Source organism: Diadema setosum, chromosome 6 (genome assembly GCF_964275005.1).
Source record: "Diadema setosum chromosome 6, eeDiaSeto1, whole genome shotgun sequence".
In the NCBI taxonomy this organism is placed as follows: Eukaryota; Metazoa; Echinodermata; class Echinoidea; order Diadematoida; family Diadematidae; genus Diadema; species Diadema setosum.
This window is the reverse complement of record NC_092690.1, coordinates 17,200,274-17,216,345: the sequence shown is the minus strand read 5'-3', so window position 1 is coordinate 17,216,345 and position 16,072 is coordinate 17,200,274. Positions and strand designations below refer to the sequence as shown.

The following is a 16,072-nucleotide window of genomic DNA, read 5'->3' as shown; positions in this document are numbered from 1 at the left end:
TATGTTGCAAGCAATTAACTTGTAATGTATGTATGCAAAAGGCAGTCAACAATCATGATACATGTACATGCATTTGACATCATGCTCTTCCCCCTTTATGATTTCAGAGTGTTTTGGAACACTGGTACTTTTCTACTTTGTGTACAATGCAAGTGCATGTATAAAGCTACTGTATATCAAGCAAAATATACCTCTTCTGGTTCTAGTTCAGATAGGAGATTTGTAACAATTTCTTAAAGGGATCATACTATTTTGGTTGAGACCGAACTTCAGGTTTCTAACATTTTTTGGTGAGAAAATTGGAAACTTCATATGAAAATATGAAAGAGCATGTACTTCCATGAGGAATTCAATGCTTATTTGACGGAAAATTGGTTTTGAAATGGCCTAGATATCCAAAACAGTGTGATTCTAATAAAATGTTGGACCCACCTTTTATTATGATTGCTTTGTTTTACATACACGTACTTCGTTTTTGGATGTTTCAGCCATTCCAACCCCGATTTTCATGAAATAAACTGAATTCTTCTTAAAATGGTATGCTCTGTACTATTTCATAAGTGTTTTCTTGGTATCTCCAAAAAAGATAAAATAAAATAAAAGCCCAATTCTCATCACCATCTATACTGTACTATCCCTTTAAATCTGGTAGCTTTGATGCAAGACTTGGGTGAGCTGAAAAAGCACCTAGTGTACAATAATTTAATGAAGTCTTTGGATATAGAATGCTGGTGACAGATTTAACTCTGCTGAAGATGATTATGACAATGGCAACAATCGGAAGAATTGTTTGTAACACTTTGATGAACTGCTTCCTTTTTCACTGGGTTGTGCTCAAGGCATGTAACAACACAAAATAACACTAAACATGTACTTACGGTACTGCTCTCTAACCTATACCTATGCTTCATTCAATCTCTCTTTACGGGAAGCATTCCAAACTTTCACTGCACAAAGGACAACTGAGTTATTAAAATGAACCTTACTTTTATCATGCTTAGATTTGTTTTTGATACAGTAAGGATTAAAAAAAAAGAGAATTAACCAAGGACGGCTGTGCATGCTGTCCATGTTGAATCTACTTGAAACTCAATTCTGAGCCAGAAATCCCTGTGAGTAAACCAGACAAAATTTTGCGTCTGATGAAATACAAGTGTACCCTGGAAGAAGAAAAAATTCCATAGAATTTGGCAGAGTCACTCTTTATACAGTGGCAGATAAAGAGGGGAGTGGAGGCCCACTGGGCACATGCCCCCTCTTTATTTTTTGTTAAAACAAAAGACATAAAAGAAACAAAAGACATAAAAGGAACAAAAAGGGGGTGTACGCCCCCCTTTCATTTTCTAAAGGCAACTCCCTTCTACTACAGAATTCCTGGATCAGCCCGTTATACACGTACATTGTACTTGTATTAATGTCTCTTCGCCATTCTCTACACAGAACAAACCTCACATGCATTAAACATCACCAGAAGGGGGAAAAAGTATGTTGACATTGAAGACAAATGTTGCTGTATGCATCAGCTGAAAGAATACTGACTTTAATTTTACTGATACACATGGACACATGTCAAACACAGAGATGGCAGTATCATCATTAAAATGCAGTTATTGAACACATGTACGGTTGAGATGATATGACACTGACTGGTAATGCTGTGAACTCTTTGAGTTAAATGATCCTAGAACTTCTTTCCCCTTACTCTAAGACAGAGGTATTTGGAATAAAAACATGGCAAATTCAGCCATGAGTCATGTACAGCGTATAAAGCAATTGATTGAATGTACATGTACTTGCAGGCCAGAAATTAAGATTAGCTGCATGCATATGTGATCATCTTTTCCTGATATCTTTGTCACAGCAAAGTGTTCAACTGCTGCATTTCAATTTTTTGTACAAACTGATGAAAAAAAGAAAAGAGGCATCGATCTGGGTAGACACATTATGAACTGGATCATAGTTAGTGTCCTCAGTATACACCCAGTAGCTCTAAAGCAATGTCTAGGGGCAAACAGATTGTTTACACAAAGGCCAACAAAATCTTCCGACATGTTCAAAATGTTGACAGTTTGGCCGAGTTTCCGATCTGTTTCTCAACATATGTATAACAGTGTCATTATAGTAACAAAGTGAAATCAGAGCTTGTTTAAAACATTTGTCCAAGGGAAATTCAATATGGCAACAGATCTTTCAAGAAAGCATAAGTACCGGTACCTATACTTATAATGTACATTTTGTATATTGCATGCAATTTCTGTTCAATTTTATTGCTGAGACTCAAATCAAAATCATCTTTTCAAACAGGAGATTCTCCCATCTATCAAAGCTCTCTGCCAAATGGGAGACTCTGATTGTGCAAAAATGGGCACTACATTAACCCTAACAAGGCCAGACTTTTTTTTGGTCGGGGAAGAGTTAATGTAGTGCCCCCCCCCCCCCCCTCGAGAATTCGGCCGTTGGTCCATAATCACCATGAAAATCGTCACATACATCACATTACAATTGCCTTACAATGACATTCATGACTAAGCACCAAAGTGATCAATGTTTATTAGAAGCCATTGGAAAATTCATGGGTATACACTGCACCACAAAACCAACGAAAAGTCTCCAGACGTAGATTTCAACTTTAGAAGAGTATAAAAGAATCACTCTTTCGGAAAATGTGAAAAAACTCAAAATTGACTACGTTGACCAGTTTCCTATTTTGAGTCCTCACAATAAAATCAGCCTGTGCAACTTTTTGTTGGTTTTTGTGATGCTGGGTCACATGTAGCTGTGCTGTAAACAAGCATATGACACTTCAATTATGTACTAGAAGTGACCAATCAATTCTGTTTATCTACGCATTTCCTAAAGTTGTAAATGATACACAAAGAATTTCTTCAGAAATTTTTACAATTGTCTTTTTTATTGAGTTGCCTTTGCCAATTTGTCAACTCCTGTGATGATGCCGAATGCAAGGTTTACTACATGTACAATATGTATATCAAATATTACAAGAAGTACTCTGAGCACTTTGATTATAAGTGGGATAAACTCAGCTTGACAAAATCAATACACATTGTTGCTTACATCATGAACTCACTTAAAAAGGCAAGATCAATTTCACAAAAATTCACACCTTGCTAATGCTCACAAGACTTTAGCCTATTCTACACAATAATTTGTGCATCACGTCGGTGGCAGGGCTTTCTCTGGTGTATTAGTGACACCTCTTGAGTCCAACACGACACCAGGCTCTGTCCTGCTGTCTGTTTTGGTATCACAACGTTTCTTTTTCTTCTTGTGTTGGCGTTGCCGATGCATTACAAGGCTTTTTCCAGTGGTAAACGCTTTTCTACAAAGTTGGCAAGTAAAGAGTTTCCCCTTCAGGGAATGAGTTTGCTGCTTGTGGGCTTTAAGTTGTGAGACACATGGAAACCACCGCTGGCACAGCCAACATTTGAAATGTCTTTGCCACCGTGGCCTTTTGCCATGCTTGTGAAAGGCACTCCTGTTTGGAAAGGTCTTTGCACTCTTTTTGGACAAGATTGAATGAAAACTGTGCTTTAGAGTACGCTGCTGAAGATTGATGGTATCACTGCATCTCTTGCCACGAAAGTCCTCCATGGGTGCCCCCTCTGATGAGTGATTTGGAGTAGGCTTCCCACAATTCTTCCCAATCTTCTTTATGACCTTTCTTGTACTTAGCAGGGGAGGAGCCACAGTCTCCTCAGAGTTTCCCATCTTGCTGACACTCTGAGACTGAGAGACTGAGAGAGTGTGATGAAAGGGTCTGACAGCAGCAGCGTGTGGATCCCTTTCACTAAAGCACCCAGAGTTCATCTTCAGTCTGGCTATCCTGGGCATGGGCCTATAGGCAGCACTGTGCTTCTCCCTAATGTGCCTGTAAAGACCTTTTTTGTATGAATACCTTTTTTCGCACCTGTTACAGGCATATGGGGCCCCCTCTTCCTTATCTTCATCTACTGTCACTCTCCCTGGATATTCCAGCGACTCAGTGTTCTCTGTTTGGATTTGCCCGTGCTTCTCTCCCTTGTGGCGGACCAGATTCTTGCGCTGCACATAGACATTCCCACAATCACTACAGCCATATGGATGGGTTAGATGGCGGGCCACATGGTCAGCCAGGTCAGCATTATCGGTGCACTGAAAGCCACATTTCAAACAGACATCGCCGCTTAGCTTGGCGTAGCCAGGGAGTGATACAGCCAGGTTGACTTTAAGAGGCGGTTGGTTAAGAAGCTTTGGGAAACCATGCTTCTCTCGTTTGTGTCTGTACACCTGTCGCATCGCCATATACACATTCCCACATATGTTGCAACCAGCAGGGTACCTGTCATGTTTTGCCGAATGATCTTCATGTTCTGACAATGATGATGCAACATAACCACACACCCTACATTGTCTATTTGCTTTCAACACACACTTTCCAGATGCAGATAGTGGTCTTACTGGATTTGCTGTCCCCTTCCTGAACACAGTACTCCTGTTACGAATATAGAAATTCATATTATGCTTCTCTCGCTTGTGGCGATACACTTTGGATCGTTGCATGTACAGTTTACCACATTCATCACACCAGAATGGACTTGTCTTGTGTTTCTCAAGATGGGCCTCCAGCTGATTAAATTCTGGAAAGTAAAAGCCACAAATGTGACACTGGTCGCTGCTGGGCGGGTCGTCATCATCGTTGTGGAAGGATTCGTGCATCAGCAGGCGACCGTGGGACGGGAAGTGTTTGCCACAGGTGGTGCAGATGAATCGCTGTTCATCGTCAAGTTCCTCGCTGGCTGCTATCCTGGGCACAGTAGGGGTCCCCACTGGTAGTGTCTGCTTTGAGTGAGCCACTGGCAGTATCTGCTTTGAGTGAGCCACTGGTAGTGTCTGCTTTGAGTAAGCCACTGGTAGTGTCTTCTTTGAGCTCACTCCTGCAGGATTCTCACTCGCAGCTCTTGCCTTTGTCTCCACAGTGGCCGCCCGAAAGTTACTCTTCCGCCCCTTCCTGTCTCCCCACGTGATCTGCTTTATCATTTCAGCCTCCTTGTCTGGAAGAACGATGGGAGGGATCTTGTCCTTGCTCTTCTTTTCATTGTGAATAAATTTCATGTGCCTTGACACACTCTTTGGGCAACTGTACCGGCCATCGCACCAGAAGCAACCAAAGTCCTCAGTCTCTGTGTAATGAAAAAGTAGACAATGTAAGTCTGAAGTGATCCATTCTTCTGCATATTGCAGTGTTGCATTTCATCAAAACTAACATACATGCACAACAATGTTACTGGGTTGGAAAGAAGATGACTGAATATTACAAAATGCAGCATTCTTATATCCATTTTACCATTCCAGTTTATTTCTTCAGAACTCTTTTTCTATCATGCATACAATAGTAGCACATCACACCAACCATTCTGTTTTTATTAAAGTTATCTAAAATCCATTTTCATAATACATGTAAGTCAAGATCCCTAATTTGAAGCAAAATATTGAGATAGCAGTTGACACTGTAGCGGTTTCCAATATCTCTGTATTAAATTGTCTGGCTGCTGTCAATCACGCTGTCTGGCGACGCCAGCATTTGGTCAACATCCACGCGACCTTCCTTTGTGCGGGGGCACACGACAGGTGCGCACTACATTCTCCGCCTTTGTCATCGTGCCGAGGTACGCGTATTTCACATTCCAACAGTAGTCGGATTTTCATTAACACACCCCTTATTTTGCTGTCACGGAAACAAGCTACCAATTAGTGGCGAGCTGTGCATCTTCGCCAATTAGCACTCTCAAAGCTCCTGTCCGTGACACGTTTTCTCCGACCACGCCGTTTCATTCTCCACGCTTCCTCACTTCACGATTAGCTTTCATCCTGAGTGCACGTTCTAATCGTTGGAGTCATGTCCGCATAGCACGTCCGTACATTACATTACTTTCCACGTCTTTTCTCGCGGACGATACCTCGCGCCATGGACTGTCATTTCATATGGATTTATATACTCAATACGGAATATTACACTTCCTCGGATTTTATACCTTGCGATATTCGCTCATTTTTGTATCGCGACTCGCCCTTTCTTTAGGCTCTACACTCCAACCTGGAGATTTTCTACATCGCTGCATTCAACGCGATTCGCGTCCCGTGACATCGCTGCATCGGTCCTGCTAGCGTGCTGCCGGTGGTGTGCAGACTCTACCAGGGACCTCGCAGTTCTTCGACCCAGCGCTCCAGCGGTGGACTCTACCCTCGCTTGTGCTAGCCGCGGCACCCGGAGGCTACTCCACGCTGCCGCTGGATCTTTTGTACATATTTCTATGGGACACTGTCGTCTTCGGACACCCTAAGTGCATTCGGAGTTAGTCCATATTATTTCATATCAGTTGGGGAAGTGCAATACCCATTACAAGGACACTGATCACCTCTTCTGGTGCCCTGGTGCATTCTACACTATTGTCATACAGCCGGCTACCACTCCTGCTGGTGGTACCCTCAGCCCCAAGTCCCGTTAGCCATTTGGTGAGTAATAGTTAGGTATTTCATATAGGCCCGCACCATAATACCTACAACACAATTCACATCTTGCAATTTTGCCTTCTGAAGCTTATCAATCAGATAAAGACTGGATACAATCAATATAAATCTGCATAAGTTAGCACAGTCCCAACAACAACAAAAGTTTACAGTATTTTATACCTTTACACAAATCTGCTTTCCACTGTACAATTGTACATCATAAAGTGGCAGCTAAGCACCACATACATCACAGAGACATTGTACTGGGTACTGATTGTGACATTTTTTCTTTGCTCTTACAAAATTATTGTAAGTTGCCATGATTTTCCTGCTTTGAGGCCCAACAGAAAAGAAGATATTTAAGTTTATGGCAGTAATGTAACAATTTTGAGTTACATAATGTAGTCTGCAATAACTACTGAAAACATACAACATTTACATGTACTGCTAACACTCCATCATGACAAGACAGGGTACAACATCAAAATTTTATTACAGGCTAATGTGAAGAATATCATGTCTCACTGTACACCAAATTGATGATTTGCTTTTTTAATAATTCCCCAACTCAGATTGCAAGAAGCTGAAAATATTAGGACTGCCTTTCCAAATCACTCTTTCTTCACAGCTCCAATAAACTGTTAAACACACAGTACTATCTATGCAAAAACATCAAACATGCTTATCCTTCATATAGGTGTTTGGAGGAAACATGGTGATGCCCACATTTCTGTGAAAATGTAGTACAGTTGGCAAATTGTTCAGTTTTCAATGACAAAGATTTTTTCATCACTATAGCAGGGCTCGACACTAATGGTAGCTCTGTAGCCCGGGGCCACTAAAAATGAAAGTCGAGCCACCAAATCTCAACAAAGGGCAAATTTGGTGGCCCGCCTCGGGCCACCAAAATTTTTTGAAAGTGTCATTTATTTATGTTAAGATGTTGCAACCAATGTGCCTGTCAATGATAGTTAGTTTTACCATTAAGCAGTCAAATTTGTTTAAAGGGTGGATGAAAAGGACTGAATGAGTGCCTGAGAGTGAGTGTTGCGAGTTTGTTGAGGTTTATTTATGAGTAGACATGTCCAGCTTCCAATTCTTACTATGATAAAACTTAAATATTTGACATATCAAAAAAAAGAAAAAACAGGAATTTTAACGTTTTTTATTGCTTTGGGGGGCCACCAAATTTTTCTCTCATGCCACCAAAAAGTTGAAATTGATGATTTTGGTGGCCCCATCGTGCCATCAAATAAAAAAAAAATTAGTGTGGAGCCCTGACTATTGCGTGTAAAGTGCAAGCAGTATGAGCCTTTTAGACCACTCTTTTATCTGTGTCCACCACGGTTGGGCATGGTACACTTCTGGGCCCATTTCATAAAAGATGTTAGGACAGCAACTTTTGATAGAATGGTAATTTCCAATAGCAACAGCCAATCAGGAAGTTAGATTCTTCTCATTACCATAACAATTGCCACTCTAGCAAGAGTTGCTATCATATCAACTTTTAATGAAATGGGACCCTGGTCTGCATTGCAAGATGTAAACATTTTGATTTTAACAAGCACACATTTTATATTTTACGGTAGTTAGAGAATATATAAAACAGATGCTCTAGTTTTTTTGTGTTTTTTTTTTCCCCCTTTTTTTTTTAGCCATCACTGTGGATTCCTCCATTTATACAGAAATTGCACTTTAAGTGTATAACTGCCACTTCGGGTTCAAATATTTTAACTGAAACCCCTCTGTGCATGGTGTAATTGCTTACTAGAACCTACAAGCTCCACTCACTGTTGCTAAACTGGAGGTCAGCCAGGCCAAACTGAAGCCCACAGTTCTCCCTGTACTCGTCGCTGTAGAAGACCCTCAGCTCGGTGCCTGGCTGTATGTCTGCCTTCGCGGTGAAATAGATGCGGCCATAGAACTGATCTGCCTCCACGTTCCATTCCTCCAGGCAGCGTGCATAACGGATGATACCCATCCACTCTTTCTTGCTATACATGGGGCCAATGTACGCAACTACTGCACCATCAATGCAGAGCTATAAGGAAAGACAGAAATAATGCAAGAAGAAAATTTGGAGATTTTTTTTTTTTCAATCCACTTTTCAAATGTCTGAGTACATAAAATTGTATACTGATCTCTACCTGTCAGAACACGAACTTGAAAATGTACAGTAGTCTAACCCCACATTTCAACAAAATCTTAAAACATCTTTGCACATAATTTATGTATCATAGAAATGATGCAATGGAGGGACATCTTTAGTGGAGATGAAGCAGTGCAATCATGGGTATTTAAAATGGTGCAACATGCACAAGGCACTGCACAGCAAATGCATGTTGCACAACACTGTGGGCTTTTCTAATGAGCCCTCTGTTTTTGTATTAGATTCCTGAATCACATCAAGAAATTTGATTGAAATTAAAACTTGGGTTTCAATTTAGGGAGATTTTGTGCAGTACATATTCCATATGGTCAGAACCAGAAACTGATCTACAAGATACTGATTTCAATCCTGTCGCGGGTAAGTTGCTTATAAATGTTTTCATTTAATTTAACCAATTTCTTACAAGAAAGAAGAAAAAAAAAACTTCAAAAAATTGCATGGATGATCACCCTAATCAGCGATTAAACAGATCACCTAATTTTTCTGTCTTAACAACTTTCCAATTCTAATCTAGTTATTTTATTTGTTTTCATCCCCAATATAAGAAGATACTTGATACAATGAGGGAATTTCATTGTTTCCAAGCAGCTCTACAACACAAGGTACCCTTGGTCTACATTTCCCTTTCTGGACATCTACACAGAAAAACATTTACTCATACACACACTTAACACTTTCTATATTGAATTATGAAATCCCCATACACTGTGACTTAATACACAGGCCACCAGGTTCTCATATAAGACGGGTTTAAACCAACACTGAGGGTTAACTGTGGAAAGTGTAATACATTAAATACCTCCCAAGTTTGTCTGTTGCTGTGTCCATTCTCTGAGAAATCTCCTTTCTTGATGTCCCCCTTGAAGGGACCATAGCGGGTGCCTTTCTTGATGGCTTTCTCGGCTATGACACCAACACATTTGATATCATTATCAAACTGCTTGTAGGCCAGCCCCTCTGGCAGAACTCCTCCCTCCATAAGGATAGAGGTGGCTAGGGCACTGTTGTGGAGATGTGGTTGGGAATCCCCAAAATGATCCTTGGACGCATCATCCAATGGCTGACTGGAAGGAGCTAAACGTTTCTCTGCTGTCTTATTGCAGCTGGATTCTGTTCGACCTGTGCTCTGAACTTTGTTTTGAAGGCTGCTGCTATTATCCACTTCTCTCTCTGATCTAGGTGGGCAATTGTTGGGATGTACATCTCTCTCTGGTCTGGGTCCTGGTTTACTGAGAACTTCAATATTTGGAACCTCTACACGGTGCCCTGTGGCTGAGTTACACTGAGTTGCTGTTCTGATTGTATTGGTCAGATTGAGATCAGGATGAGTTGTAGTAGCAAAAGCTGGAATGTGAAAGGAATGTCCTCGTTGTGGAAGTTGCTGCGACACTCCTGAGTTACTACTCTGTGTGACTTGAAGGTTTCCTGTCAGACAGCAACAACAACAAAAAAAAGACTCATCGTAACAAATGTGGTAATATTAACCCTAACTGGGGGGGGGGGGCTCCGAGGCCCCCCCAACATTCCGTGCAATGTATCGCAATCGCAAAAAGCCATCGCCGCGACGTTTCACGACTTTTTTCTTTCGAGTCTCCCGCATCTTTTGACACCAAATTTGCGACGCCCGGGCACGCGGTTCCGAAGTTACGCATAAATATGCACGATATGCATGTCAGCCCAAAAATTGCTCAATAACGTGAATTTGTGTACAAATTCAATGCAAACCGTGCTTACAGGCACATTTCATAAAAGCATAATTATTTTGGGTGTTTTATTGATTAAAATCAATGAATAACATATTTTCTTGTTTGGAGCGATGTCGCGGACAAATTTCATCGAAAAAACAATGAAAAACATGAAGTCGAAAAAACATAGAAATACATTTCACAACATTCAAAAAACAATAAAATACTTTTTCTGATATCACAATTTTTTTTATTACATTTGCGAAGGACACTAAAAAGAATATTTGAAGAGTTTGTTTGCAAAAACCGATAAGTCCATATTTGTCAAATGGAGATATTTGCGATTAAAGGTCAAGAAAAATAAAGAGAATAATAAGAATTTTTTTGCTTCTTTTGACCATACATGTAACTTCAAAAATGTACCTTTATGTGTAGTGACCAATATATCATTTAAAAGGTATTATTTTGTACTTTATGACAGAGACCGCACTTCAAAATCTTCAAAAATGGACTTATCGGTTTTTGCAAACAAACTCTTCATTTACACAAAAAATGTGCCTGTTTTGAGCTTTACTTAATGCATAAATTAGCATAATTTAGCATAAATTATAATTTTTTTGAAAAATTAACTTCATGGTATTTTAGATTACATCATAGGCAATGTGTGTGCCAATTTTTCGTCGCCATCGCGCGGTCGACGGCCGAGATCTGGAGGGGGGCCTGGGAGGCCCCTACCGGCTCTATCAACTACTGTACCTAAATAGCCCGCCCTAGTTAGGGTTAAATGTTCCTGACACTTATTTCCTACTACATTGCACGACAACTTTTAAGAATTCATCCACACTCTTGAACCCTACATAAGACTTATGAAAAACAATTTACTCTAATTGTTGTCACACTTACCACAGAAAAAGTAGAATAGCCACCAGTGTAGCAGAGTGTGGAAAAGACCACATCCAAGAAGTTATGCAGACTATTTTCAAAACAGTATTAATTTTATATCTAATGAAACTACCAAATATAAATGTTGAAGGATACAAATTTCAACTCTCTCCTTTTTGTTACATGTAGATATATGTAGGCAAGATGTATTCAAATTTGTCTTTGCTAATCCTAGTGTGGTTACTTTGATTAGAGCATAAATACGACAAAGTGACAAGTTTTTGGGTACCTGTATAATAGGAGGGGTAAATTGGCTTTAAAAATTCAATAAGATTCATGTTTGGCTTCTGTATTCATGGAATATCATACCTGCCAACCCTGAGACTGAATAAATCTGAAAAAAAAAATAAAAATATTTAAAAATCTGAACTTTCATAAATTTCATACATATATACTTTACTATTAAAAGATATTTCTAAAAATCAGAACACATTAATTGAAAGTACTGGTAATGCATTTTCTTTCCGTGCAAAATCTGAACAGTTGGCAGGTATGGAATATGACAAGCTTATAAACCTACAATGGAAACTGGGGTGAGAGGAAAAAGCACAGTAGGCCTACAGCTGGTTATCAAATCTCAAAGACAGAGTACAATACCTGCATTCACAAGGTCAATCCTTGTTGAAAAGACTGCAGTCCTGTCAGGAGGTACAGCTTGAGGCAAGGCAATTGGCCTGGGAGGGTACTCTGCACCAGTAGAGCTGATGGTGACTGGGTAGACCAGGTCTACAGTGGGACTCTCTAAGGACATCTCATGGTATGTACTGGCCTGGGAGTTCGTTGATGGTGGCATCCCGTATGGAATCTGGAGTGGAAGGTGTTGATTTGGCTGGTCCAAGAAGTTGAAATCCATGGTGGCACATCCAGTGTTACCTTCGACTTCAGATTACTGCGATACACAAAATGAAGGCAAGATGAAAAAACAAGACAAGCAGAATCAAAACTTCGATTACCATAAAAACAAGTGTACATTGTATACAGCTATACACATTTTTTACTAAATTGTGATCATTACATCAAAGATCGATGTATATCTAGTTCCTTCTTCGTTTGGCGAATGAGCAAATATAACTACATTCCCCTGTGACTTCACTAGCTGCACTTATACGGTACTCAGTATGAAAGATACATTTTGCACAATTGCTGAACGTATACTCCATCATCACAAGTGTTTTATTCACTCACACACAAAATGTAAGCATTGATTTAAATGTGTTTTTGTATGAGTGCAATTTCCTGGTTTCTTTGTATAGGGTATGCACTGTATGGGATTACAATGTAGGTAAATCAGTATGGTAGGTATTGCAACCTTGACACTGGTAGACTTGTGATAGTATGATAGACAGATTAGTTGATACTGTAGTAGCACCAGATTTTTCTCATGTTATGATAAACAAAGCAACAATCAACCCTGAGCAGAGCCAACATTCACAGATGATAAAAATAAATAAATAAAAATCTCTCCAGGATCAAGATAGTCAAACTCTGTTTATCACATGCATGAATGTTGAACTCTCACAGGGATTTTATGATGTTACAATACTACAAGCATCCAACAATAAAAAGATGAAAATAACTTGTAATACCACGGTAATACTAGAAAAGCACTAAAAGAGCGCAGACCTCAATCAAGCAGCTCAATTCCACCTTTCCACACATGATGAAAATCGCTCACTTTCCCAATATAGAAGCCTTCTGTTTACATATTAATCAGCTTCCAGCTACATGTAAGTGGCACCTTGCCAGATCGCCTGAGCAGAGCACACGGTTATTTGTTACGAAAATAGAATGCGTATGCAACCCTCAAATACACGCAGCTTGAACTGCCACTCCCAAATTTATTGACTGTTCATTATTACTACCTATAGATCAGTGAGGGTATAGTGTCTTTAACCCGCTGAGGACGTAGGACGAGTCCCGAGTACACTCGGGCAGTGGTCTATGGGAAATGCGTGTTATAGCAAAATTAGCCCGTCCTGAAGGGGTTAAGGTATGAGGAACTAAAGATTAACATTACTAATACTAGTAGCAGAACCTACAATATACATCTCATACATTGCAGTTCTTCTTGGTGGTATGTAGTCTGCTTCCTTAACCTTGTCGGTCTTTGTGAAGATTCTTGCAGAACTTGGCAGAAAATGGTAATTTAGTGTGTGTCCAACGCCCCAGTCCGAGCTATGTAGAGAGTCGGTGCCTGCTGTATCGTTATGATTTGCCAAGGCAATAATAATCAAATGCCTGATAATTTCCAAGGTGTGAGTAAAACCTATCTCGAAACTAGCTGCTGCTGCCTTCATCCATCAGCATGTACATGACCACTCTAATTACAACATTGGTGGAGTAACGTAATTATGGGTAAACTCAGCCTAGCGGGTAAAGTCGGCCCCCAGCACGCACATTACAAATGACTGAGTTTACTACATACCTACAATGTAATAGGCTGTGTTTACCTATAACCATGGTACAGTTAATCCTGGGTACTGGTATACCGACAAAACCGAAACAGAATAAAGACAGCACTCCAAGACTGGAGAGACCACCACAATATTGTCTGGGACTCTGGGTGGGCATTCGGAGACATAACCGTTCTAGAGTCTTGTAGGAAAGAATGAGATTTGGTGTTGATGAGTCTGGGATTTTGGGGGCGAGGTACAAATTGTATAACCTTGGCAATCAGTAACTGCAACCAGCGGAACGCTGTGTGAAGGAAGGAGCACCCCGGGGTTAGGCAATCAGGTGTTCACTGTTCACACCTGTACTAAAGTGTCATCTAGACCCTTGGTTATACTTAAAGACTGTCTCTTCACGGTGGGCTTCTTATCTGACGTTGCCATGGCATTGGGACATGTAGTTCAAGTTCAAGTTCAAGGGTCATTTATTTGTATCTCTGCGAGATATATCAACAAAGAATATGTGTATTCTTGCAAAGATATCAACTCAGAGTACAGAAATTAGACAAAATAAACAAGAATGTGGCAGCTAGACGAGTAGAGTTTGAGAGGAAAGAAAGACGAGGTAGCCTTGGTTGAAGCAGAGCTTGTATTGTAAGGCTCCTCTGAAAAGTACAAGGTATGTTTATTTTGAATTCACGAAGGTGGTACAAATTAAACCATGGTTTAAACCATGGACAAAAACCATGGAGTGCCAAGTGCCAAGTGCACGGAATATTTTGTTATGACATTGGTCATTTCATCGACAAAATGACCATTTCGTTAACGAAATTATCATTTCATGGACGAAATGTTCATTTAGTTACAAAATGTCATTTCGTTACAAAATAATAATTTCATCAGTGAAATGACTGATTTCGTACAAAATATTCCATGCAACACTTGGCGCTCCATGGTTTTTGTCCATGGTTTAAATCATGGTTTCATTTGATTTGTACCATCTTCGTGAATTCGGGCCTACATTGTAAGAAGTGGTTTAATTAGCAACTGAGAGAGAAAAAAAAAAGAATAAATACATATTAATTGATTATCATAGTACATACAACATGCAAGAGTGTAAAGATTGGCTGAAATAAGCAATCTATACACTACAAACACTTAAATGCACTTTCAATACACCAACAAGCATGCACTGCAAATGAGCACCTAAAGTTCAATTCCTAATACTTTAGCACTATATCGTATCCTGACCTGACTTATGCTATCATGAATGGATCCTGCTGAGTACTGTATCTTCGTAGAAGTTAAATATATAAAACATATTACATGTACTGTACGTGTATATATTATACAAAAGCAAGAGTAAGAGAGCTTAACAAAGAAAATATAGATAGTGAAAAGAAGAGATGAAATAGAATCTAGAGATTACAAAGGAGTAATTATGAAAATATTTACAGAGGTAACCCCGATGGCATGGGCATAGATCTAGATCCCTTGTTTACATTTGTACATGCATAGACTTCATAAATTTATATAAATGCATATGGTCAGCCCCCACCCCCGTTTGCTAAAATAAACACGCTTGTTTTGGTTTATTTCAGATCCAGTCTGTCAGTCGTAGTTTCTATAGCCTCATCATACTCAACGGTGTGATGGAATCTTGGACGCATCACACTTGAAGTTTGAACATGACACTACTGCGAGTGTGTCTGTGTGTGAGTGGAAGCTGGACGTGGATTTAATAGCAGGTTAATATTAGACCTACTTACGATTGAAAAGACTTTAAATGACGCCAACTGGCACCAAGAGATCATCGAAGGCAAGGTACAGGGTTATCTTTTCGTAGTACTAACCCCAGAAGTACTGCAGATTTCGACTTTTCAAGTATTTGCCATCACCTCAGCTAACTGCTCCGGTCCGATCCGATAACTATGCAACATGGTCTACAATAATGTACGTGAATTGAATGCAGTCATTCACGCACGGCAGGTACCGAGTCTTATACAGCTAGCTCGCTCCATGATCCATAGTAGGATTTCTGGCTCACACATGCATCACATCACATGGGGTGTAGCGAGACGCGGGCGCCCTGTCTAGGGTACTGTAACCGCGCGCACGTACGTCGACGGATAATCTGCTTGCTGCGCGGTGATGCTCGAGATGGAGCGAGCCCTATCCATGTCTAAAAACGCAGGTGGTGTTCAGTGTATTTTGAAATTTTACGTTATACAAAAAAAAAAAAAAAAAAAAAAAGGAAGACGGTGTGTTGGATATCGATATCTCATCATTTTATTTTGATGTTCAAATTATATGAAAATCTGAGATCAGGGGAGGAAAGTTTGATGTCCCCTCCCTCCCTCTCCCATAAAGAGGGC

The 16,072-nt window shown here is 40.0% G+C and overlaps 1 protein-coding gene across 1 annotated transcript; it reads right to left on the bottom strand.

The window, feature by feature from the left end:
* Positions 1–2,442: 2,442 nt before the first annotated feature.
* LOC140229459 (uncharacterized) lies at positions 2,443–15,623 on the bottom strand. Its single transcript, XM_072309711.1, has 5 exons — positions 15,467–15,623; positions 11,905–12,196; positions 9,480–10,105; positions 8,302–8,551; positions 2,443–5,180 (listed from the first exon to the last, which is right to left on the bottom strand). The coding sequence occupies exons 2-5, from the start codon at positions 12,158–12,160 to the stop codon at positions 3,175–3,177; spliced, it is 3,138 nt and encodes a 1,045-aa protein (XP_072165812.1). The 5' UTR covers positions 12,161–12,196; positions 15,467–15,623; the 3' UTR covers positions 2,443–3,174.
* Positions 15,624–16,072: the final 449 nt, after the last annotated feature.

Excerpts from the sequence above, each read along its gene's own strand:
- LOC140229459 (XM_072309711.1), bottom strand. The coding sequence starts at position 12,160 with ATGGATTTCAACTTCTTGGACCAGCCAAATCAACACCTTCCACTCCAG. Across the intron at positions 8,552-9,479 it reads GCAACAGACAAACTTGGGAG|CTCTGCATTGATGGTGCAGT; the intron begins GTATTTAATGTA and ends CTTTCCTTATAG. Across the intron at positions 5,181-8,301 it reads TGACCTCCAGTTTAGCAACA|AGACTGAGGACTTTGGTTGC; the intron begins GTGAGTGGAGCT and ends TTCATTACACAG.